Source organism: Sciurus carolinensis, chromosome 7 (genome assembly GCF_902686445.1).
Source record: "Sciurus carolinensis chromosome 7, mSciCar1.2, whole genome shotgun sequence".
In the NCBI taxonomy this organism is placed as follows: domain Eukaryota; kingdom Metazoa; phylum Chordata; class Mammalia; order Rodentia; family Sciuridae; genus Sciurus; species Sciurus carolinensis.
The window spans coordinates 123957203-123979928 of NC_062219.1; the positions used below are offsets into that span (position 1 = coordinate 123957203).

The 22726-nt window shown below is 46.3% G+C and overlaps 2 protein-coding genes across 5 annotated transcripts; one reads left to right on the top strand and one right to left on the bottom strand.

Annotated features, from left to right (window-relative positions):
- Nucleotides 1-1429: 1429 nt before the first annotated feature.
- On the bottom strand, nt 1430-5283 carry Tubb (tubulin beta class I). Its single transcript, XM_047557242.1, has 4 exons — nt 5053-5283; nt 3561-3669; nt 2949-3059; nt 1430-2664 (listed from the first exon to the last, which is right to left on the bottom strand). Exons 1-4 carry the CDS (start codon nt 5107-5109, stop codon nt 1607-1609), a joined length of 1335 nt encoding a protein of 444 aa, XP_047413198.1. The 5' UTR covers nt 5110-5283; the 3' UTR covers nt 1430-1606.
- A 2027-nt stretch (nt 5284-7310) lies between these two features.
- On the top strand, nt 7311-22043 carry Mdc1 (mediator of DNA damage checkpoint 1). Of its 4 annotated transcripts, none has more exons than XM_047558906.1 (14): nt 7313-7663; nt 10128-10266; nt 11132-11512; nt 11598-11670; nt 11944-13382; nt 13628-13693; nt 14610-15377; nt 15485-15528; nt 16016-17962; nt 18046-18165; nt 18272-18454; nt 18664-18789; nt 18887-18997; nt 21187-22043. In XM_047558906.1, exons 2-14 carry the CDS (start codon nt 10131-10133, stop codon nt 21352-21354), a joined length of 5562 nt encoding a protein of 1853 aa, XP_047414862.1. In that variant the 5' UTR covers nt 7313-7663; nt 10128-10130; the 3' UTR covers nt 21355-22043. The 4 variants fall into 4 exon arrangements, 3 of the variants coding, with proteins under 3 accessions (XP_047414862.1, XP_047414861.1, XP_047414863.1); XM_047558905.1 differs by having other exon boundaries at nt 7314-7667; XM_047558907.1 differs by having other exon boundaries at nt 7314-7667; nt 14610-14831.
- Nucleotides 22044-22726: the final 683 nt, after the last annotated feature.

The following is a 22726-nucleotide window of genomic DNA, read 5'->3' on the forward strand; positions in this document are numbered from 1 at the left end:
TACCACATGTTTGGTAGATATTTTCAATCTGAGGTTGAGTCTGGGTATATATAACCCAGACCTGGAGGGTTAATTGAGCTGCTAGGGTAGAATCTACTTGGCCTCAAACCCAGTCACAGAAACCACCACAGGTATCCATAACCAAAGGAGTCCTGGTTGGGCTGTATCATTTATAAGAGCTAAAATAGGGGCCCAACCCTTTTCTGGGTGGGGCCGCAAATTTGCATTTCAAGTTCCCAGGGTATGCCCCTGTTGGTCTGGGAACCAACCTTGTGCTGACATTTGAACTTATGCCTATCCCAGTTACTTGACTGGTACTGATGGGATGGGTTCCTGATTCTGCCCCCCTGGAGATAACCTGCATTCTCCCTTATGTGTATTCTTTGCTTTATCCCCAGTGGCCTTAAGACTGCCCAGATTTTCCCTTGAATATGTATCTGCTTTCATAAATAAACCTCTAATGATTTGGGGCAGGGGGTGGGGTGGAGGAGGTCAGAAAACAAGATATAACGAGGGTCAATTAAATGTGATGTTCTCATCAGTTTAAGGACAGCAGAATGTAACTGAACTTTGGAACCCATTCCTCCACTGGCAATCTTCCCTAAATGAGCACACATCCGGCAATTTTTTTTTTTTCCAATTCCCGTTTATTTTTGGCTCTTGGGGCAATGTCATCTTTTCAATATGAAAAAAAGCAAGTTCAACACAAATTAGAAATCTGAAGTGTAGGATAGGACAGAATCAAGGGTAGAAAGGAAAAAGCAATAGCAAGTTGAGATGTTTAAAAAAAATGCATCTTGTTGCCCCTCCTCTGGAGAGTGACTCACATTTAAGTGAAGTTATTTTTGGGGGGCGGGGGAAAGGGGTTAAAATGGTGGGGGTTGTGGAGGACACATCCGGAGGCTTAGGGACCAAGGCTGGCCTTCTCCCTTTTGAAATGCACTGAGGGAGAGAGGTAAAGCAAAAGGGGAAGGATTCACACCTCCCAGAGTGGGGCAGATACTTCCAAAGGGAGAGCACAACTGAGGACAGCTGAGAGGGAAGCTGCAAATGGAAATAATACTGTTAACATCTCTCCTGAAGCTGAGAGATGGTCCAAGGAAATGCCTGAAAATGACTTTAAAAAGCATAGATTCCCCTCTTTAAAACTGTCCTAAAATGGAAAATCCCATCGCTATCACAAGTGATTTCTACCTGCTGCTGCCTTCTACCTCTTACTAATTCGCCTTAGGATGGTGGCCACTGACTGCATTTTCAGCACCTGGCTGGTTCTAAATAGGATCTGGACAAGACACAGCTTCTTGGGAGAATCATTTTGGAAACAGGAAATATTAATTGGACAGATGTGAAATGTGGGTGCCAGAAGGAAATACAGGGTAACCCAGAATGGGAGAAATCTAAGTTTGCCAGAGTGGAGAGAGAGGAGACATTCAAGAAACAAATATTTATTGAGCGCCTAATATGTGTCAGGCACTGTTCTACACCCCTCCCAAAAGGAAATAAAAAAGTGGGGGAAAAATAAAGAGGCAACAAACACAAATTCTGAAGAAAGGGGCAGCTGAAAGCTGAGGGAACTGAGAAGCCTGAGGTGACAGGGGGAGCTGCCTTAGGCCTCCTCTTCAGCCTCCTCACCGAAATCCTCTTCCTCTTCTGCGGTGGCATCCTGGTACTGCTGATACTCGGAGACAAGGTCGTTCATGTTGCTCTCAGCCTCGGTGAACTCCATCTCGTCCATACCCTCACCTGTGTACCAGTGCAGGAAGGCCTTTCGGCGGAACATGGCAGTGAACTGCTCAGAGATGCGCTTGAAGAGCTCCTGGATGGCTGTGCTGTTGCCAATGAAGGTAACTGCCATCTTGAGGCCACGAGGTGGGATGTCACAGACAGCTGTCTTGACATTGTTGGGGATCCATTCCACGAAGTAGCTGCTATTCTTGTTCTGCACATTCAGCATCTGCTCATCTACCTCCTTCATGGACATCCGTCCACGGAAGACAGCAGCCACGGTGAGGTATCGACCATGGCGGGGGTCACAGGCAGCCATCATGTTCTTGGCATCAAAGACCTGCTGAGTGAGTTCAGGCACGGTGAGGGCCCGATACTGCTGGCTTCCACGGCTGGTAAGAGGAGCAAAGCCAGGCATGAAGAAGTGGAGACGTGGGAAGGGCACCATGTTGACTGCCAACTTGCGGAGGTCAGCATTGAGCTGGCCAGGGAAGCGGAGGCAGGTAGTGACACCGCTCATTGTAGCTGAGACGAGGTGGTTCAGGTCCCCATAGGTTGGTGTGGTCAGCTTGAGGGTGCGGAAGCAGATGTCATAAAGGGCCTCGTTGTCAATGCAGTAGGTCTCATCAGTGTTCTCTACCAACTGATGGACGGAGAGGGTGGCATTGTAGGGCTCAACCACAGTATCGGACACTTTTGGTGAAGGTACTACACTGAAGGTGTTCATGATGCGGTCAGGATACTCTTCACGGATCTTGCTAATGAGCAGGGTGCCCATTCCGGAGCCTGTGCCCCCTCCCAGTGAGTGGGTCAGCTGGAAGCCCTGCAGGCAGTCACAGCTCTCTGCCTCCTTGCGCACCACATCCAGGACTGAATCAACCAGCTCAGCCCCTTCTGTGTAATGGCCCTTGGCCCAGTTGTTACCTGCCCCAGACTGACCTGGAATGGGGTTAGAGGGAAAGCTTAATTAATTACTTACGGTATAGAAGGCACATGTTTCTACCTTTCAACTTTCAGGAAAATTGCTTTTGAGGTAGCTCTTTTCTCTTTCACCTGTGATATATTTTTATAACCTCCCAGATAAGGCAGTTGGTGTCACCACTCTCCACTTCAGATTTTCCTATATAAACTCTCCAGTACAATAATCACATAACTTTTGCTTTTTCTTGCACCTAAATAAGTTGAATATGACGATATCTACTAACAACATCTGCATAACTCACCAAAAACAAAGTTGTCCGGTCTGAAGATCTGGCCAAAAGGACCAGAGCGAACAGAGTCCATAGTCCCAGGTTCTAGATCCACCAGGATAGCTCGAGGAACATATTTGCCACCTACAGGGAATTAGGTAAGGTTAAGCAATTGATGTTAGGAGACTCAGATTCAAATTTGTCTGCCAAGCCCTGCCACCAGGTGGCAGCAGAACTAATCTTTGGCACCTTTATGGTGGATGCCTAAAGAGAATGATGGATTCATCCAAAGGGGATAATGGGTCCCCAAAAATGGAAAGAGCTGAAACAGTGGCTCATGCCTGTAATCCCAGCTGCCTGGGAGATTGAGGCAAGAGGATCCTAATTGGAGGGCAGACTAGGCAACTTAGGTAAGACAGTGTCTCAAAATACAATTTTAAAATAGCTGGGCTTCGGAGGCTGAGAAAGGAGGATCACAAGTTTAAAGCCAGCCTCAGCAATTTAGCAAGACCATATCTCAAAAATAAAACATTAAGCGCCCTGGATTCAATATCTGTTACCGAAAATAAATGAAAGAATGAATGGGAAGAGATCCTACAAGTGGAAAATAAATAGAATCCAACTTCCCTGGGCTCCTTCCCTCACCTGTGGCTTCATTGTAGTACACGGAGATGCGGTCCAGTTGCAGGTCGCTGTCCCCATGGTAGGTACCGGTGGGGTCGATGCCGTGTTCATCACTGATCACCTCCCAGAACTGCCAAGGAAGAGCAATGAGGCCTCAATAGCACAAATCCCAGCCAACTATGCCTCCCCACGGGATCTGCATTCCAGATGGGTTCGTGGTAAGCCCTGTTTTAAGTCCTGGCAATCCGTTATCTGCCTGCCACACCTTTGCCCTAGGCACTTGCACACTCGGGAAAACGGTAGCTTTCGTTGCTCGGGATGTTAAGATGATATGCTGCTGGAAGGCATGACGTTTGCTAGCATGCGTGAACGCATGGAAGGGCTACCCGTTCCCCAGGCTGGGAACCGCCCTTACGCGCTGCGCACAAAAGGGCAGGGTCTGAGCAACTACGGGCTGTCGCAGTCGACCACCCCCTCCCTCCACGTGACGGCAGCGCACGCGCACGTAAAGAATCCGACAAAAGGAGATGTAGGGCGTGGGCGGGGCTAAAGGCAAATTCCGCGCGCTTTAGGAGCCGCACTCCGCTCCTGCTAGCGCGTCCCCGCCGGCGGGCAGGGCTGCATTGTCCCCGCGCGCCAGGGGCGCCTGGTCCCCGCCCCCCGCAGGGCCCCGCCCTTCGGCTACAACGTAGCAGCCGCACTTCCTCTCTGCCCCTCCCCCGCTACACTGTAACCGCGCGCAAAAAAAAAAAAAAAAAAAAAAAAAAATCCCCCCAAGGTCTCGGAATTTTATTCTCTGGCCAGTTTTTTTTTCCCCTAACTTGTTTTATTCTTTCCCCCACATCTAGCCCAGGGGAATTCAAAGAAGCAGCCCCATTACCTTGTCTCTCTAAGTATCTGTTGACGCCCTCTTAGAGGCAATGAAAGTAAAACGAATCCCCTATATATATTATTCTTCCATCCACAAAAAGACGGGAACGCCCCTCAGGGATCGCAGGAACACAGGAGTCCCTGATCCTTTGTGAAGGCTTACGCGCAGCGTAGCCCACCCTGGTGCATCTTGTCCCCCACCTTTGCATTGGGACTCTGCAGTTGCCCGCCCAGCCTCGCCCCTTCCCCCGCCAATTTTGCTCTACGGAGCCCCGCCAAGTGGGGGGAGGCGGGATGCACATGGGGAAAACCTCGCCTCGCTTTGTCTTGGACCGTTTCCGCATCTCTCCTCCCTGGTCCTTGGACCGTTACAAAAATCCCCTTTAAGAAAGACCTGACAGATCCTCGGTCTTCCAGGACCCTGAACCTGAAAGGTCCTTTTAATAGCTCTCCCCAAAAATGTGCCTGCCAAAAGAAATTCCCCGTTTTTCAAAATCAAATGCTACTACAAATGTGTATATTTACATGTAAAAAACTTTTGGAGGGCAAAGCTTGATTAAGGAGGGAGAGTGCAAATGTCCCACAACCATCCTTCGAAATTAATCGGGATTTCCCTTCTAAGAAATATAATTAAAATTCTTACCTTGGCACCGATCTGGTTGCCACACTGACCAGCCTGGATGTGCACGATTTCCCTCATGGCTAAAATTTATTTTAATATATTTTTGCTCGCCTCAATGTATGTTCGGGGCAAGGAAATATGAAATTCGTTTTCTGTGCTAGTCGCGAGCTGAAAGGATGGAACGTGCACCGGAGGATGGAGCAGCGAGATCCGAACGCGACGGCAAGAAGATTCTGAGAGGGAGAAGAGCAGGGAGGGCGAAGGAGGGAAGGCGGGCAGGGCGGGGCGCGCGTGCGCCAGGGCTGGGAGGCGGGAGAACGGCGCCCGCTGGGCGGTGGGGAGACAAAGCCTCCTGGAGCCTGCCGCTGATTAGTCGATGCAGATCATGTACCAAATGGCCATTGGTTTCTGCGCCAGTGGACTAGCGCAGTTCTCTCTGGGAGTTGTAGTCCTCTATTGTTGTCCACGCTGCAAAATGAAGTTACGAATGGGTGGGTACTGGGTATTTTGCTTTTTGTGGTTTTCTTATTTTTTAATGAATAATGACCTTACACAAAATTCTGTGTCAGAGGTTTGTGTGGGTTTTGTGTGTGTGTGCAAAACTTAAATCGTTTTTGGTATTCGGGAATTGGGAAGTCTGGGGTTCCAGGAGTTGGGAGGTGGGGTAGGCACGCCCTGAAAGCTGCCCACTGCGGTAGCTCTCGGGAAGATAGGAATGCTTAGCTCAGCGAAAACTGGGAGAATTGTCGCACCCTCCTCTGCTACATACATCTAGTCCTTTGGTGACCCTAGGCAGGAACTTCAGCAAAATGTCGTTCCCCCAGACACCTCAGGAAAAAAGGAAGGGGTTGTCCTATTTCTTTGGGAAGAATGGTTCAAAAAAAAAAAAAAAAAAAGAAAATTGCAGCAAGTGCTTTTCAGAATAAAGAGGTTGCCTGGAGGGAATGCTGAAAGAATAAATTGAATAGTTTAGCGAAACTGAGATCTAGAATTTATGGGACTAGAAGTCTCCGTCCACGATGGGGATCGGGCGTTAGGGAAGAATTTGAAGACACGTTGATTATCTTGTCAAAAAGGAACTATAGGGCGAGATGCCTGATAGAATTTCAGTGTCTTTCCAACCTGCCTTTATTAAACAGTTAAATGAAGTCAGTGGTTTGTCGGTTTTCTAATTTCAGTGACCAGGTGTGGCTATTGCATAGCCCCAAGATTTAAAAGGTGGGGACGAGGAAAATGGGATGGACTCAAGTCTGAACCCTTCTGCTTCTTCCCAGTGAAACACTCATTTGATACTGGGATACAAAAAAGGTTAAGAATTAGAGGGAGTGGGGTTGTGGCTCAATGGTAGAGCGCTTGCCTAGCTCGGGTGAGGCACTGGATTCCATCCCCAGAACCACATAACTAAATAAACAACAACAATGAAAAGAATTCTGTGACCTCCAGAATCTTGAGAAGAGTATTAACAAGAGGGTTGAGCACTAAAACAGTAATGTGCTATCAAGATCACTAATTCACATTTGATCAATACACAGATAAACACCCATTTCTAAAGTCATTTAAATAAAGGAACATCAAATTGTGTAAGACCCCTCTACTCATTTAAAATAGAATTTTTTAAAATGTTTTAGAGTGTGCTCGCAATAGAAAGGAATTACGGTGTTAAGAGATTCAGAATTTAAAATTACAGAGAATTTGATTCGTCCTCAGGAACCTAAGCACGTTAACTTCACAGAGCTTCAAATGCTTCATTTATGAAGTCCATTTTAGTCCATTTGTTGTGAACACAGTTAAAATAATGTTAAAGAGCTTGCTAAATTGTACACGTGTTAAATTCTCACTATTCATGTATTATGAAATAATGAAATGACTTTATTATTCTTTCCTCGTCCTTTGAAAGGGGAACACAGACTTTTAAGATGTTAACAAAACAGCATTCTCTGTTCGCCTACGAACGTCTGCTTTTAGGTTCTTTCCATTTAGGAAAATGTCCTCAAAATGTCCCTCAGGGATATATTCCCATGAACAAATGACATGACTTCTACTACACAAATCAAAAGGAAATGAAATTCCACTGCAATGAGGAGTCCTCAAGCGCCACGCCTACGGGCTGTTCTCCAAACTGCAACCTCGAGCCACGACTGCAACCGCAACGCGTTTTCATTTCTCATGAGTCAGCGGACTCCATGTCTGGGAGGACCAAGGAAGGGCGCTCTGGACGCACGAGTCGGTAGACGTCTATGGTACAGCCCTTCTATCTCCTTGCCAGCAGCTGGCGCCAGACTCTCTGGTTGCGGTTTGGAAATCTGCGCGGGAAGTGGGCGGTAGGCGGTAGTGGGTTGTCCCTTGGAGCTGCCCAATCGCGGTGCTCTATTCTGTAGGCTCAAGGCGGCCTCGGATTATCTTTTACCTTAACTGGTACCAGTCCCCTGCGAGTAGCCTCCTGTTTGAGCTCTGAGGGGCAGGGTGGGGCGACCTTTCGAATGTGCCTGTGCTCTGGGAGCTTCATCTATCAGCGCACAGCAGGCTGTGAAAGACATCTACAAGAACCAATCAGCGATTCGACTCACTTCCGGACACGCACTCGCGCCACCTAGGTCGCGGCCGTTACTGGTGGCGCGCGCGGCGACTTAAAGTAGGTAAGTTCTGGGGGCCTCGCCCACGGCTCCCCTGGTACCATCTTGGTTCCTCCGGAGGGCGGGAGGGGCGTGCCTTGGGTGCGACTGGGCGGAGGTAACTTAGAAATTTGCTGCTTAGATTGTAATACTCATCCTTGCCTAGCGCTCCGAGCCCAGTCTAGGTATGAGGACGCAGAAAGACGTTGGGCTCCGAGGGAACCCATTGCGGGGTGGGGATCAAAGATCTTGGCCCTTCAAATTGGAGCCAGGGGTCGTGGGCATCGCTGAATAGGCGCGTTAAAAGGACGGAATTAACACGTTCTCCACGGGGGCGTCCTTTGTCCTATCAATAGTTTCCCTCTAGGGTAGCACCTTTCTAGGTGAATTCCACCCATGCTGTTTTGAGTTTCTGCCTTCTTTCATTTGTTCTTTCATCAGTAGGCTCGTTGATGTAGTTTCTCTAAGGCTAGGATTCATTTTTATGTTTAGTTCAGGATCCCGAATATCTCCAATGGTACCAGGTGCACCATAACCACCATAGAAATGAATGATGGACCCTAGGGAAAAGACACAATTCAGTGATCCAGTCCTGGAGGCAGAGTGTGAAGGATATAAGGTTTACATTATAGAGGACTTGCTGAAGAGTTTAGGTTTTATTTTATGCTGTGGGCATTGAACACCATCAAGAGACTATATTATCTGGGTGATCTTGGGCAAGTCCCATAACCCATCTAGGTCGAAGTTTCTTTATCTGGAAAAATGGAGAATAATAATACCTACTTTACAGGGTTCTGATGAATCAGTCAATATAAACTATTTAGAACAGTGCTTGACACATAGGAGCCTCTTATGTATACCAGGTGTTATGTTCTTTACACTTCAATCTGATTACACTGAGGTCGTCTGATACAGTGTAAAAAATGGGACTTTGCAACCAGAAGCATATTTATTTCTGTCTGCCCATCTATCTGCTGTGTTATCATGAGCAAGTTATTTAATGTTTTTAGCACTAGCTGACTACTGTGCCTAACAATATAATACCCAACACATACTTGGCACATATTAGCAAAATTGTTTTGCAAACTATGAGTTGCAGTCTAGTAGTGGATAGTGAAATCAATTTAGTGGGTTGAAATCAGCATTTAAAAATTGTAGTGAACTGGGCATGGTGAGCCCAGTGACTCAGAAGACTGAAGCAGGAGGATCACAAGCCTTGGCGCTTAGCAAGACCCTGTCTAAAAATTAAAATAAGAAAGGTCAGTGGTAGAGTGCCCCTGAGTTCAATCCTCAACCTCCCAAGTCACTGGGAATACAGGTATTCACCACTACACTCATTCTCAAAACTTTTTTTGAGATGTACCCTTCCTGAGGTATCTAGGCTAGCCTGGAACTCCTGGGCTTAAATGATTATCCTGTTCCACTGTGCCCAGTTTTCAGACTTTATTTTAGATTTGAAAAACACATGTTTGTATATAGTCATGTACTTGGAACCTTGTGATATTTCTTACTTTGTGTCATGGTCCAAAAAAATTATTTTAGAACTGGGGCAGTGTCATATACCTGTAATCCCAACAATTCAGAAGGCTGAGATAGGAGGATCGAAAGTTCAGGGCCAGCCTCAGCAACTTAATGAGACCCTGAGCAACTTACTGAGACCCTAAGGGCTGAGACAAAAAGGGCTGGGGATATTGCTCAGTGGTAAAGCACTCCTGGGTTCAATCTCCAGTACCCAAAAAATAATAATAAATTATTTTAGCTAAGCATGGTGGTGAACACCTATAAACCCAGCAACTCAGGAAGCTGAGGCATGAGGACTGTAAGTTTGAGACCAACCTCAGTAACTGTTGAGACCCTTGGCAACTTAACGAGACCATGTCTGAAAATAAAATATAAAAAGGGCTGGGAATGTGACTCAGTGGTTAAATGTCCCTGGGTTCAATTTCTGATACCAAAAATTAAAAATAAAAAGGTCTGGGAATATAGCTCAGTGATCAAGTGCCCTTGGGTTCAAACCCCTTTACTGGAAATTGAACCCAGAGTCTCATGCATACTAGACAAGCACTCTACCACTGACCTATATCCCCAGCCATTTTTATTTTTTTTTAAGACAGGATATTGCTTAGGTGTCCAGGCTGGTAGGGAACTTGAAATCCTCCTGCCTCAGCCTCCTGAGTAGCTGGGATTACAGGCATGTGCCCCTGTACCCAACTTAAAAAAAAAAAAAAAAAAACTTTTTAAATTTGATAGTGCTGGACCTGAAATCAGGACCTTCCACTCGCTAGGCAAATGCTGTACCACTGAGTTACACCTCTAGCCCCACATAATATTTTTTTAAATGCTTCATAAGGATAGCAATAGAATGATTGGTAGAAAGAGAAGCATCAACTACCTTTACTATCCAGGATTACCCCTACTTATCATTCTCTCTGATGCTGTGTGTGAACAGGTAATGGGTATGATGATGATATGTTTCCTTCCCAGACCATGGAAGACACCCAGGCCATCGACTGGGATGTTGAAGAAGAGGAGGAGACAGAGCAATCTAGTGAATCCTTGGGATGTATCTTGGAGCCTGTAGGACGACTGCATGTCTTCAGTGGTGCCCACGGACCAGAAAAAGGTCAGAGGGTATTGAGTGCTGAAGTATGGAATAGGTCTTTTATTTTGGGGGGAAATAGGGGAGAGTTACAAATTTACATATGTTTCAAGGAAATACAAAAAATTGTTTTACTAGGTTGGAGGAAAGGGGACTGACAGATGATTGTTTTAGGCTACAGCCCTGGATTCACTAGGAGTAATTTTACATTCATAGAAGATGAAGCGGATCAAATAAAAATCTGTGACCAGGCATAGTGACACCAGCCTGTAATCCCAAAGACTTCAGAGACTGAGGCAGGAGGATCATGAGTTCAAAGCCAGCCTCAGCAAAAGTGCTGGGGATATGGCTCAGTGGTTAACTGCCCCTAGGTTCAAGCCCCAGTACAAAAAAAAAAAAACACAAAAAACTGAAAATCTACTGTGATGTGGAGATGGGTGAGAGTGATGATTGCACAACAGTGTGTTCTTAATGCCACTGAACTGCACACTTCAAATGACTAAAAGCATAAATTTTATATTAGGTATCTTTTATTAAAACAAAAAATCTCATGTAGATGGGTTGCATATGAATATTACTTTGCATATATTCTTCAATTCCTAGATCCCCAGGTGATTTTATATTTTATTTTGAAATAGGGTCTCACCAAGTTGCTTAGGGACTTACTAAGTTGCCAAGCTTGGCTTTGAACTTTCAATCCTCTTGCCTCAGCCTTCCAAGCTGCTGAGATTTATAGGCATGCACCATTGCACCTGGCTGTTCTAGGACTTTTTATTTTTCTAATGCTTTTGGAGGCTTTGAGAAGGTAGTAGAGTACTTAACTAGAAGATTTTTCCCAATGATGGGCCAGGACTCAGCCTTGGAACCTGTCTACCTCTCTCATTTTTAGATTTTCCACTATTCCTTGGGAAGAATGTGATAGGCCGACTGCCTGACTGCTCTGTGGCCTTGCCCTTTGCATCCATCTCCAAACAACATGCAGTAATTGAAATCTCAGCTTGGAACAAGGCGCCTGTCCTCCAGGATTGTGGGAGCCTCAATGGTACTCAAATCTTGAGGCCTCCTAAGGTCCTGAGCCCTGGTATGAATCACCGGCTCAGGGATCAGGAATTGATCCTCTTTGCTGATTTACCCTGCCAGTACCATTGCCTGGATGTCCGCCCACCCGGTGTTTCCCGGGGTCACTTAACTGTAGAGGAGACCCCCAGGGTACAGGAAGGAACTCAGCCTTCCAGACTTCCCTTGGCTGAAGACTCAGAGGAGGAAGTAGGTAAGTTTGTGTATTGGCAGAGTGGGTGAAGAGACAGAGATAATGAGTGTGATATTGTCAAGTTACTCCTTTTTGTTCTTGCCAGATTTCTCAAAAGGGTGTGTGGTGAAAGAATCAAGGACTACATCCTCCCCTTTGGCAATGGTAGTTCCAGAAAGGTAAGTACCACGGGGCTAGACATGTGAGTCTTCAAAATAGGAAGAAGCAGGGGCTGAAGGATCAGTCTCTAAAAGGGATGATCATGTTGAAAGTTGAGACTGGGGGTTTATACATGTTCATTCACTCAGCTGAATTTTTATGGAGCATCTCAGAAGTACAAAGCTGGAGGTGGAAAAACAAATACTACCTGTACCTACCCTCAAGGAACTCACAGTTAAGTGGGGTATCCCTTTCCAGGAAATTCTATAGACTCTTTCTTTTCCCTTTCACAGTGATGAAGAGGGGCCTTCTCTGGCCCCAGGTGACTCTCTTGCCTTCAACTTGGACAGTGACACAGATGAGGAAGATGGTCAGCAACCAGCAGCCAGGGAGGCCTCTTCAGCTGCCAGAAAAGGTGCTGCAGTAGAGGCAGAGCATCCTGAAGCCAATGGAATGAGAACCGATAGCTGGCTAGGAGAAGCTCAGCCTTCATTGGAAAGCTGCAAGGACACAAAAGTCAAGAGGGGTAAAGGGAATAGGATAGTATCAGTTGAGGTGATTTTGGAGAGAAGTCAATCTCCTGGGGACAACAGTGACACAGATGTGGATGAAGAGAACAGGCTTCCTGGTGAGCCAGCTGAGGCCCATTTGGAAAGGATCCAGCCTTCTGGCTTCTTAGACAGTGATACTGATGTGGAAGAAGAGGGAATCCCTGCAACCCCAGCTGTAGTGCCTATGAAGAAGAGGCAAGGCTTCCATGGATTTGGTACAAGAAATCCTGGAACACTTGGATTGGCACATCTTCAGGAGAGCCCAGCTGGAAGTGATACAAATATGGAGGAGGATGAGGCCCCACTGACTGGCCCTCTGGAGAGAAGCCAAACTTCTATGGTGATTGACAGTGATACAGATGATGAAGAAGAAGTCTCAGCAGCACTCACTTTAGCACGTCTGAAAGAGAGTGGAGCTATTTTATGGAACAGAAATGCAGATATTGAAAAGGACAGGGCCCAATCTGTGCTACTTCAGGAGAAAAGCCTAACCACCTCTGGGAGAGATAGTGACACTGACATGGAGGAGGAGCTCCCAGTGGAAAAGAGAGAAACTGTCCTTAATGGTCATAGAGACAAAGAAGAAACCCGTATTACAGCACATTCAGAAAAGGGACAGCCTCCCCTTGGAGATAGTGATGTAGGTAATGAAGCAGATATGAGCTCATCAGGGATCTTTCTGGAGAAAAGCCAAGTCTCCTCTACCATGCGGGACGTCAACATAGAAGTGAAGCAGGAAGTCCCATCAGGGCCAACTGTTACATGTTGCGGAAAGCATCAGGTGTCTGTGGAGGGGACAAATCAAAGAGATAGGGAAGCCAACGGGGGCCCAGCAAAGCTGCCTGTAATGCCTCTAGAGGCAGTCCAGCCTTCTGATGAGGAAGGTGAAACAGATATGGAGGTTGGCATGTCTTCAGCTGTGGCAGATATAAGAAAGAGCCAGCTTCTGGCAGAAGGGGACGCTGGGACAGAGAGGGCTACAGCTGTACTTGAGTCAGAGGGCACTCTCAAAGAGAGGGCCTATGGTGGATCACTTATGGCACAGATACAGCAGATGGTGGTGCACACAGGTGCTCCAGGGGAACCCCTCCAGCCACAGAGAGAGGAATCCCAGACCCTTACAGGAAGGGAGAAAAAACTACACATTGGCGAGACCAAGGACTCCAAAGACAGTCATGATGGTAAGTGCTGCCCTTTCTTCCTCCTTAGCTCTTGAAATAAACAGTGGTTAAAAGAAGTGGGGAGGGCTGGGGAGATAGCTCAGCTGGTAGAGTGCTTGCCTTGTAAGCACAAGGCCCTGAGTTCAATCCCCAGTACCAGAAAAAAAAAAAAAAAAAAAAGAAGTGGGGAGAGAATAATAGAACTAAAGTAAGGAGTTATGGGTCAGATAGGATATTTTTATTATCTGTCCTATACTTTCCACCAGATTCTGAAGATCTGGACCTTCAAGCTACCCAGTGCTTTGTGGAGAGGGAAAGTCAGAACCTCGATGGTGAGAACATTTGTGTTGTTTGGATTCAAGTGCCAGTGGGAACTGGGAAATTAGACGGGTAGTCTTTGATGGGTGCGAAGGTTAATGTGTGTAGGGCAGGAGACCAGGAATGGGACCCTGGAGTTCTACGAAAGCTGTGTTTAGGCCATCTTTTCTTATGCAGCAGTTCAAAACTTGGAAGATTTACCACCCAAACCTTCCTGTTTACTCTACCCCAAGAACTCTTCCTTTCGGACTCCAGATACAAGAAGTTTTCTTCTCTGTGTCCCTAACTTTTCATCCTTTCTTGTTTCCTTTCACTACGTGTTTCTTTCATATTCTTTGAGTATTTTGCTAGTATTTCTCCATCTCAAAAGAAAAACACACCTTGATTAGTTTAGATCATTTTTTTTGAGACCACTGTTGGTGCACACCTGTAATCCCAGCAATGCAGGAGGCTGAGTCAGGAGGATCACAAGTTCAAAGACAGTCTCAACAACTTAGCAAGGTTCTAAGCAACTTAGTGAGACCCTGTCCCAAAATAAAATATAAGGACTGGAGATGTGGCTCAGTGGTTAAGTGCCCTTGGTTTTAGTCCCCAGTACCAAAAAAAGAGAGAGAGAGAGAGAGAGAGAGAGAGATACCTACCACTGAGGAAGCTTTCCTATGAGGATATCTGTATGGTTTGTTTTTGTTTTTGTTTTGGCGTTGGGAAGGAACACAGGGCTTTGCTCACATGAGGCAAATGCCTTACCACTGATCTACATCCCACCCCAGGTATGTTTTTTTTTAAATAACATTATATTTACTATGAGCCTAATCCCAGCTTTTCTATAATATTGGACTTATTATCCATGAGTTCATATTAATTGTTTCTTAACCTTAAATTTTTTTATCTGCCTCTCTTTTCTTTCTGTCTCTGTCTCCTTACCTTTAGGTGCCCTGGATGAGCCATGGGAAGTCTTGGCTACACAGCCATTCTGTCCAAGAGAGTCTGAGGCCGCTGAACCCCAGCTCATTGCCACCCACCTTGAGGCCAATGGATCTTGCCTGTCTCCACCTAGGGCAACACCACAAGACCAACATCCAGAGAGCCCAGTTCACACAGAGCCATTGGGAACTCAAGGCATAGAGATACAGACTGTGGAGAAAGACATGGGTACACTAAAAGAAACAGAGAGGGTGAACCCTGAGAGAGGGCCACTGGAAAGGGAAATCAGGGAAGGGCCCCCAGAAGGAGAGAGAAAAGATGTGATGGGGGAGGAAGAAAGAACTAAAGGGATACAGGACAGACAGCAAAAACAGGCTTTAGCTAGAGACACTCAGAGACCAGAGTCTGATAAAAAGGTGAAAAGCATGAGTCCTGAAAGGCATAGGGAGAACTTGAAGGTAGAAATGGAGATATCTGAGGAAACAGAAGAAACAGAGATAGAGAAGCAGACCCTCACAAGAGAAATATTTGAGAAAGTAGTAGAAAAACCAGTACCCGAGAGAGTATGTGAAGCAACTGAGTTAGAAGTGAACTTGGAGAGAGGGGAGATAGAGGGAGGGATCCAGAACCAGAAAGGGCAGGCTGCCAGTCCAACACTAGAGCCTAGAGTCGGGGCAGGGGAACTTCAGGGACTTGCTTCAGCCCCTGTAGTTTCTGGGAACCAGTCAGGTGGAGGAAGGGGAACCCCGGTGAGCCCCAGGAGGCAGCAGAGAGGTAAGTGAAGGCAGAAGGGAACCCAAGGTGGTATGTAACCCTCATTGTAATCATTCCCTGAGCAACCAGCTACTTAGAACTCAGCTGCCCTTGTGTTTTCTGTCTAGGCCACTTGAATTGCAAGATGCTACCTGCTGAGACAACTTCTAGGGTGAGAGCTGCTTTTTTGATCTCTTCCTATTCTATAAGTCATCCCTATATCCCCACCAGTGCCCTTCTCCTGGCCTTCCTTTAAGCTATTCCTCTCCCCATATTCTCACTTTTCTTTCATTTTTATCCCTTCTTAGTTGACATCTATCCCTTTGCCCTTGGCACCCATTGTTTCCATACCTGTTTCCCAAGTAGTATGTCCCTCTACCTGAATCAGAAAGGTAGTCCCTTTCTTCATGTTTCTTCCTTCTTTGCTCCAACCATCTTCTTCATTTACCACCACCCATGTGTGGAGAACAGTATGGGGAGAGCTTCGTGGGAAAGAGGACTGCTTCCTCCCAGGGAGTTCCCCAGGATAATGGAAGAGAGGTCACATACAGGAAGAGAAATGCCAGTGAACACACTTCGACCATAAACAAGGATCAGGAACAGTGTCCAATTTCTGTCTTTCTCGCTACCCTTCCTGCATTGTTTCTGTTTCTCCCCAGGGTGATCCGGAATCCCCAGATGTTTGCCTGCCTGCTACAATGCCTGAAGCCTCAGCCCTACCCCCCAACTCCTTTATCTCTCAGAGCCAAAAACATCCTGCACTTCAGTCCCTTCTTTCTCCCCATTCATCATCTTCTGAGCCACCCATTCCTAGGACCAGGCACAAAGGGAGTCAGGAAACACCAGAGCCTCCCCTGCCTACAGAGCTGGAACCTTTCCACTCAAAGCCCGGTGTCAGGCCCCGGCGCTCCTCCAGGATGACACCCTCTCCACTTTCTTCTGCTGCCCTTGAGCTCCACTCTGTTGCTCCCACAGCCCAGCCTGCCATCCCTAAGTCCACATCTCAGGCCACTAAGAGAAGGACACACAGGTCCTCTGTCAAGACCCCAGAACTTCAGCTTTCTACTCCTACAGGCCAACCCATTACCCCCACACCTATATCTCGAGTCACTCGGGTCAAGACAAATAGGTCCTCTGTCAAGACCCCTGAATCAGTTGTCCACACAGCCCCTGAGCCCCAGCCTTCCATCTCCACAGACCAGCCAGACACTTCTAAGCTCACATCCCGAGTCACTCGGGGCAGGACACTTAGGTCCTCTGTCAACACACCTGAACCAGTGTTCCCCATAGCTCCTGAATTTCAGTCTTCTGTTTCCACAGACCAGCCTGTCGATCTCAAGCCCACATCCCGAATAACTCGGGGAAGGACACATAGGTCCTCTGTCAAGACCCCTGAACCAGTTTTTCCTGTAACCCCTGAACTACGGGCTTCCACTCCCACAGAACAACTGTTCACCCCCAAGTCCACATTTGTAGACTCTCAGGGCAGGACACATAGGTCCTCTGTCAACACATCTGAAGCAATTTTACCCACAGACTCTGAGCTCCAGCCTTCCACTTCCACAGACCAGCCTGTCATTCCCCAGCCCACATCCCGAGTCACTCGGGGCAGGACACACAGGACCTCTGTCAAGACCTCTGAACCAATTTTATTCACAGGCCCCAAACTCCAGCCTTCCACCTCCACAGTGCAGCCTGTCACCCCCAACCCCACATCCCGAGTCACTCGGGGCAGGACACATAGGTCCTCTGTCAAGACCCCTGAACCAATTGTACCTACAGCCCCTGAGCTCCAGCCTTCCACCTCCACAGAGCAGCCTGTCACCCCCAAACGCACATCTTGGGCCACTCAGGGCAGGACACATAGGTCCTCTGTCAAGTCCCCTGAAGTAGTTGTCACCATGGCCTCTGAACTCCAGGCTTCTTCTCCCATAGACCGGTCTATCCCCCGCAAACCCACACCTAGAATCAGTCGGGGCAGAACACGTAAGTCTGTTGAGACGCCTGAACCAGTTGAACCATCGGCCCCTGATCTTGAGCCTCCCAGCTCCACACACCAGCCTGTCACTTCTAAGGTTATACATCAGAGTGGAGCACTAGAGTCTTCAACACTGAGTGATGCCACACTTCCTGTCACTCCTGAATTCCATCCTCCTGTTACTACAGACCAGCCTGTTCCCTTTGAGTCCACTCCTCAAACCAGTTGCACCAGGAGACAGAGAGCTGCTGGGAAGCATGGCTCCCTCACACCTCTCATTGTCCACAAACCTAGCTCTGCACCCCCTGAACCTAAATCCCGATCCTCAAGGAACCAAAGAGCAGGGGCACAGAGAGAAACTGAGGGCCTTGGGACCATTCCTGAGCCTGCCTTTCCCCAGCTTCCTGAGGCACCCACTCATGCTTCCCAGATCCAAAAGGTGGAAACAGCAGGGAGATCTGGGTTCACCCCAGAGCCCCCACCTAAGACCTCTCAAAGCCGCAAGAGACCTTCCACTACCATGGATTCACCCCCACTTCAAAAACGGCCCCAAAGAGGGGAAGTCTCCCAGGAGACAGCATTCCCCAAGGAGGAGGAAGATGCCCAGGAGAGGCCAGTAAAGGAAGAGGTGAGAAGAGGGCTGGAGTCTCAAAGCTAGGAGGAAGAGCTTCAGGGCTCAGAATCTCCCACCAATCTCAATCTCAATCCCAGGACATAGAGATTCCAGAACCAGACAAGAGAAAGAGAGACCAGGCAGAGGAGGAGCCCAAGGGAATACCAAGCCGAAGCCTCCGACGGACCAAACCTAACCAAGAATCAGCCGCACCTAAAGTAGGAGAGAAGGGACCTGGGGTTACAAGGAAGGGTGGTAGCTGGTGTGAGAGATGGGCACTCCTGGCATGGGTTGCTGTAACCAGCCTGGTCTAATCCCCAACAGGTACTCTTCACAGGAGTTGTGGATGCTCGTGGGGAGCGGGCAGTGCTAGCATTGGGGGGGAGTCTGGCCAGCTCAGTGGCAGAGGCCTCCCACCTGGTTACTGATCGAATCCGCCGGACAGTCAAGTTCTTATGTGCCCTAGGAAAGGGGATCCCCATCCTGTCCCTGGACTGGCTACATCAGGTGAGAGGCCAGGAGATGATGAAAGACCAATAGCAAGAGACAGGAGACCACTTACATAGCTCTGTAAGAAACTGGGAGAAAAGAGGAGACTAAGAAATTGGACTTTAGTGATTCATACAAAAAATATTTCATGAGCCGTCACCAGCTGCTAGGCAGGAGTACTAGGTGGGGTGTGGCTGAGATCTGATGCTGATTGCTACCTCCCTTAGTCCCGCAAGGCTGGTTGCTTCTTGCCTCCAGATCAATATGTGGTGACTGATCCTGAACAAGAGAAGAATTTTGGCTTCAATCTTCGGGATGCCCTGCACCGGGCTCGGGAGCGAAGGCTGCTGGAGGTGAGAGGCTATCTTCTGTCCTGTGCTTCAGCCTTGCACAGGTTTCACAGTGGCTCAATTGCAGATATCTATTGTCCCCACCGTTTTTCTCTCTTAGGGCTATGAGATTCATGTGACCCCTGGAGTCCAGCCACCACCATCTCAGATGGGAGAGATCATCAGCTGCTGTGGAGGCACTGTCCTATCCAGCATGCCCCGGTCCTATAAGGTATGTTTGGTATGTTTGGGGTTTGCTGAAAGGGCAGCTAAAGAGGTAGCAGGAATGGGAGACATTTGAAGGAAATATAAAGGTATAGATGGGAAAGGGATAGGAATGAGGGAAGAGATCTGACACCAAATGAACTTAATTTTATTTTGTATTTTAAACATTTTCAATTGTACACATGCTACATTTATTATCCTTTTTTCTTTTGTTTCATTTATTCTGCTGAAATACTTCCTTTTTCTTCTTTACCCTTTCCCCACTTTTCTTTTTTCTTTTCTCCTTTTTTTTTTTTTTTTTTTTTGAGATGGGTGGGTCTCACTATTATTCCCCTGACTGAATTTGAACTCCTGCGCTCAAGCATCCCCCTACTTCAACCTTCTGAGTAGCTGGGACTATAGTCATGCGCCCACCTTTGCTGAAGCGTTTTTTTCTTGGGGAGGGGGGTTGGTACTAGGGATTGAACCTAGGGGTACTTTAACACTGGGCTACATCCCCATCCCTTTATTATTATTATTATTAGTTGTTAATGGACCTTTATTATTTATTTATTTATATGTGGTGTTGAAAATCAAACCCAGTGCCTTGCACATGCCAGGCAAGGGCTGTACCACTGAGCCACAACCCCAGCCCCCCAGCCCCTTTTTATTTTTTATTTTGAGACAGGGTCTCTCTAAGTTCCTCAGGGCCTAAGTTGCTCAGGCTGGCCTTGAACTTGCAATCCTCCTGCGTCAGCCTCCTTAGTCACTAGGATTACGGATGTGCACCACCATGCCTAGCTTTGTTGAAGTATTTTAAAGCAAACTCAAATATATTACTATATTACTTCCTCCTTTATATTTAAATATATATCTTTAAGAAATATGTACTTTTTCTTCTTTCTCTTTTTTTTTTTTAACCCAGGGTTCTACCACTGAGCTACATCCCCAGCACTTTTAACTTTTTATTTTGAGATAGGTCTCACTAGGTTGCCCAGGCATGCCTCAAACTTGGGATCCTCCTGCCTCAGCCTCCCAAGTAACTGGGGACTACAGACATTGCCACTAAACCCAGCTGATTCCCATCTCTTAAAACAACAACAAAGAAGGGCTGGGGATGTAGCTCAGTGATAGAGTGCTTGCCTAGCACATACAAGGCCCTGGGTTTGGTCCCCAGGAGTGCAAAAAAAGAAAAAATACATTCAGGTACCCCCGTATATTGCTGTATTTGTTTTTTGGGTGTTTTTTTGTTTTTGTACCTGGAATTGAACCCAGGGGCACTTTACCACTGAACTACATCCTCAGCCCTTTTTATTTTTTATTTTGAGATAGTGTCTCATTAAGTTGCTGAGGCTGGCTTTGAACTCAGGATCCTCCTTCCTCAGCCTCCAGAGCCACTGGTATTACAGGTGTGCTCCACTGCGCCCAGCTTGCATTTGTTGAATCTCCTAATTCTCTTACTGTGGAGCATCCCCCAGCTCACTCTGCCTTTTTTATGCCATTCACTTCCTGCGAAAACTAGATCAGTCATCCTTTAGAATATTTCCCAGTTTGTTCCCTTGTTATGTGCTATATTATTTATTCCTCTATTTTATTTTTTTCCTATAAATTGTAATTAATTTTATTTATTTGCAGTACTAGGGATGGAATCTAGGGACCCTTTACCACTGAGCTATACCCCAAACCACATTCTTCTTTCTCCTCCTCCTTCTCCTTCTTCCTCTGCCTTCCTCTTCCTCCTTCTTCATTTCAATTTTGAGATAGGGTCTAAGCTTCCCAGACTGGCCTTGAACTTGTGATCCTCTTACATCAGCCTGTCAAGGTGCTGGGATTACAAATGTGTACCACCCTGCCTGGCTAATTTTAAGAGGTAGGATGAATTCAAGAGCAGCCTTTCTGGCAAGAATATGTCACAGATAGCTAGCTACTTAGGAGGTTGAGACCAGGAGACCACAAGCCTGCCTGGGACAATTTTAGCAAGACCTTGTTTCAAAATAAAAAGGACTGGGGATGCAGCTCAGTGGTAAGTGCAAGGCCCTGGGTTCAGTCTTTTTAGCACTAATAAAAGAAGAAGAGAGAATATTTCATAGGCAGTAAGTGCAATGAGTTTCATATCAGGAGATACTACTTCAGTGATATAGCCCTGATTAGTGGTTCCTAAGTCTATTTGTAGGACTGTTTTTCATCCCTGACTTTTTGCTTTGCTCTCTTCCCCAGCCTCAAAGAGTTGTGATCACATGCCCTCAGGACTTCCCACGATGTTCCATTCCATCTCGAGTTGGGCTGCCCCTCCTCTCTCCTGAGTTCCTACTGACAGGAGTGCTGAAGCAGGAAGCCAAGCCAGAGGCCTTTGTCCTCTCCACTTTGGAAATGCGTTCCACCTGAAAACTCCAGTACTCTTTTCCCTACCAGATCAGTAAAGTTTTCTAGAAAAAAATTTGTAAAAAAGAACTCAGGGCTTTAGAAAGCACTGGGGTGTATTGATATGACATGATGGAAATGGGTGGAACCAGAAGGGTTTATGGGAAAACAGAAAGATAGGGAGATTTGGACCCACAGATTTTCTGAAATGGCCATTTTAAAATTGGCCAATCCTGGGATAGGAGTGTAGCTCAGTGGTAAAGCACTTGCCTAGCATGCATGAGACCCTGGGTTTGAGCTCCAGCTTACCCCAAAACAACAAAAAATGGACTAATCCCATGTTCAGATATCTTAATCGATGCTTGTCTTTAGCCACACTGATGTAATTATTACTCCATGGCACACCCTCCTCTCCTACTTAGAAGCCATCTCTCTTCTTTTCTTTCTGGAATTCTTACTTGTCCTCAAAAAATAGTGAAAACAACTTTGGCATTAGGAACTTGAAGGGATACTTGGAGTGAGTGGATGTGAGGGTGGAATTATGGAATGGTACTAAAATATTTTTCTCTCTCTCTCATCCCACCTGTTTAAGAGCATCCTTAGCTTTGACTTTGAGCAACTCTCTGCACTTTTCTGGCCTGCTTTTACAGTATTTATAAAATTAGACCTTTGGCCTGATCTCTGTGATCAATAAATATTCACTCTGTGCCTTATGGTGTGGTGCATTTTTTTGTTTTTGTTTTTGTTTTTTAATGTCTGGCCTTGAAACAAACCTTTTTTAAAAATTAGTTATGAACCTTTATTTAATTTACTATTATTTTCTATTTAGGGCAAATTATGTAATATTAAAAGTTGGTCAGTTATAAGGATGTAGAGAAATTAGAACACTTATATATTGCTGGTAGGAATGTAAAATGGTTTGGCCTCTGAGGAAAACAGTAACAGTTTGATAGTTCCTTAAACAGTTAAACATTAGGGACTGGGGTTGTGGCTCAGTGGTAGAGCACTTGCCTAGCATGGGTGAGGCACTGGGTTCGATTCTCAGCACCACATATAAATAAGTAAATAAAATAAAGGTCCAACAACAACTAATAAAAATAATTTTTTTAAAAAATTAAACATTAGAAATTACCATATGACTTGGCAATTCTGCTCCTAAGTATATACCCAAAAGAAATGAAAACATGCTTTAAAAAATATTTATACATGAATCTTAATATCAGCACTTTCCATAAATATCCAAAAGATGGAAATAATACAAATGTTCATCAAGGATGAATGGATAAAAAAATATGATATATGCATACATGGAATATTATTCAACCATTAAAAGGGATGCAGTACTAAAAAGTGCTGCCATATTTTAAGGATTAACCTCAAGAACATTTTGCTAAGT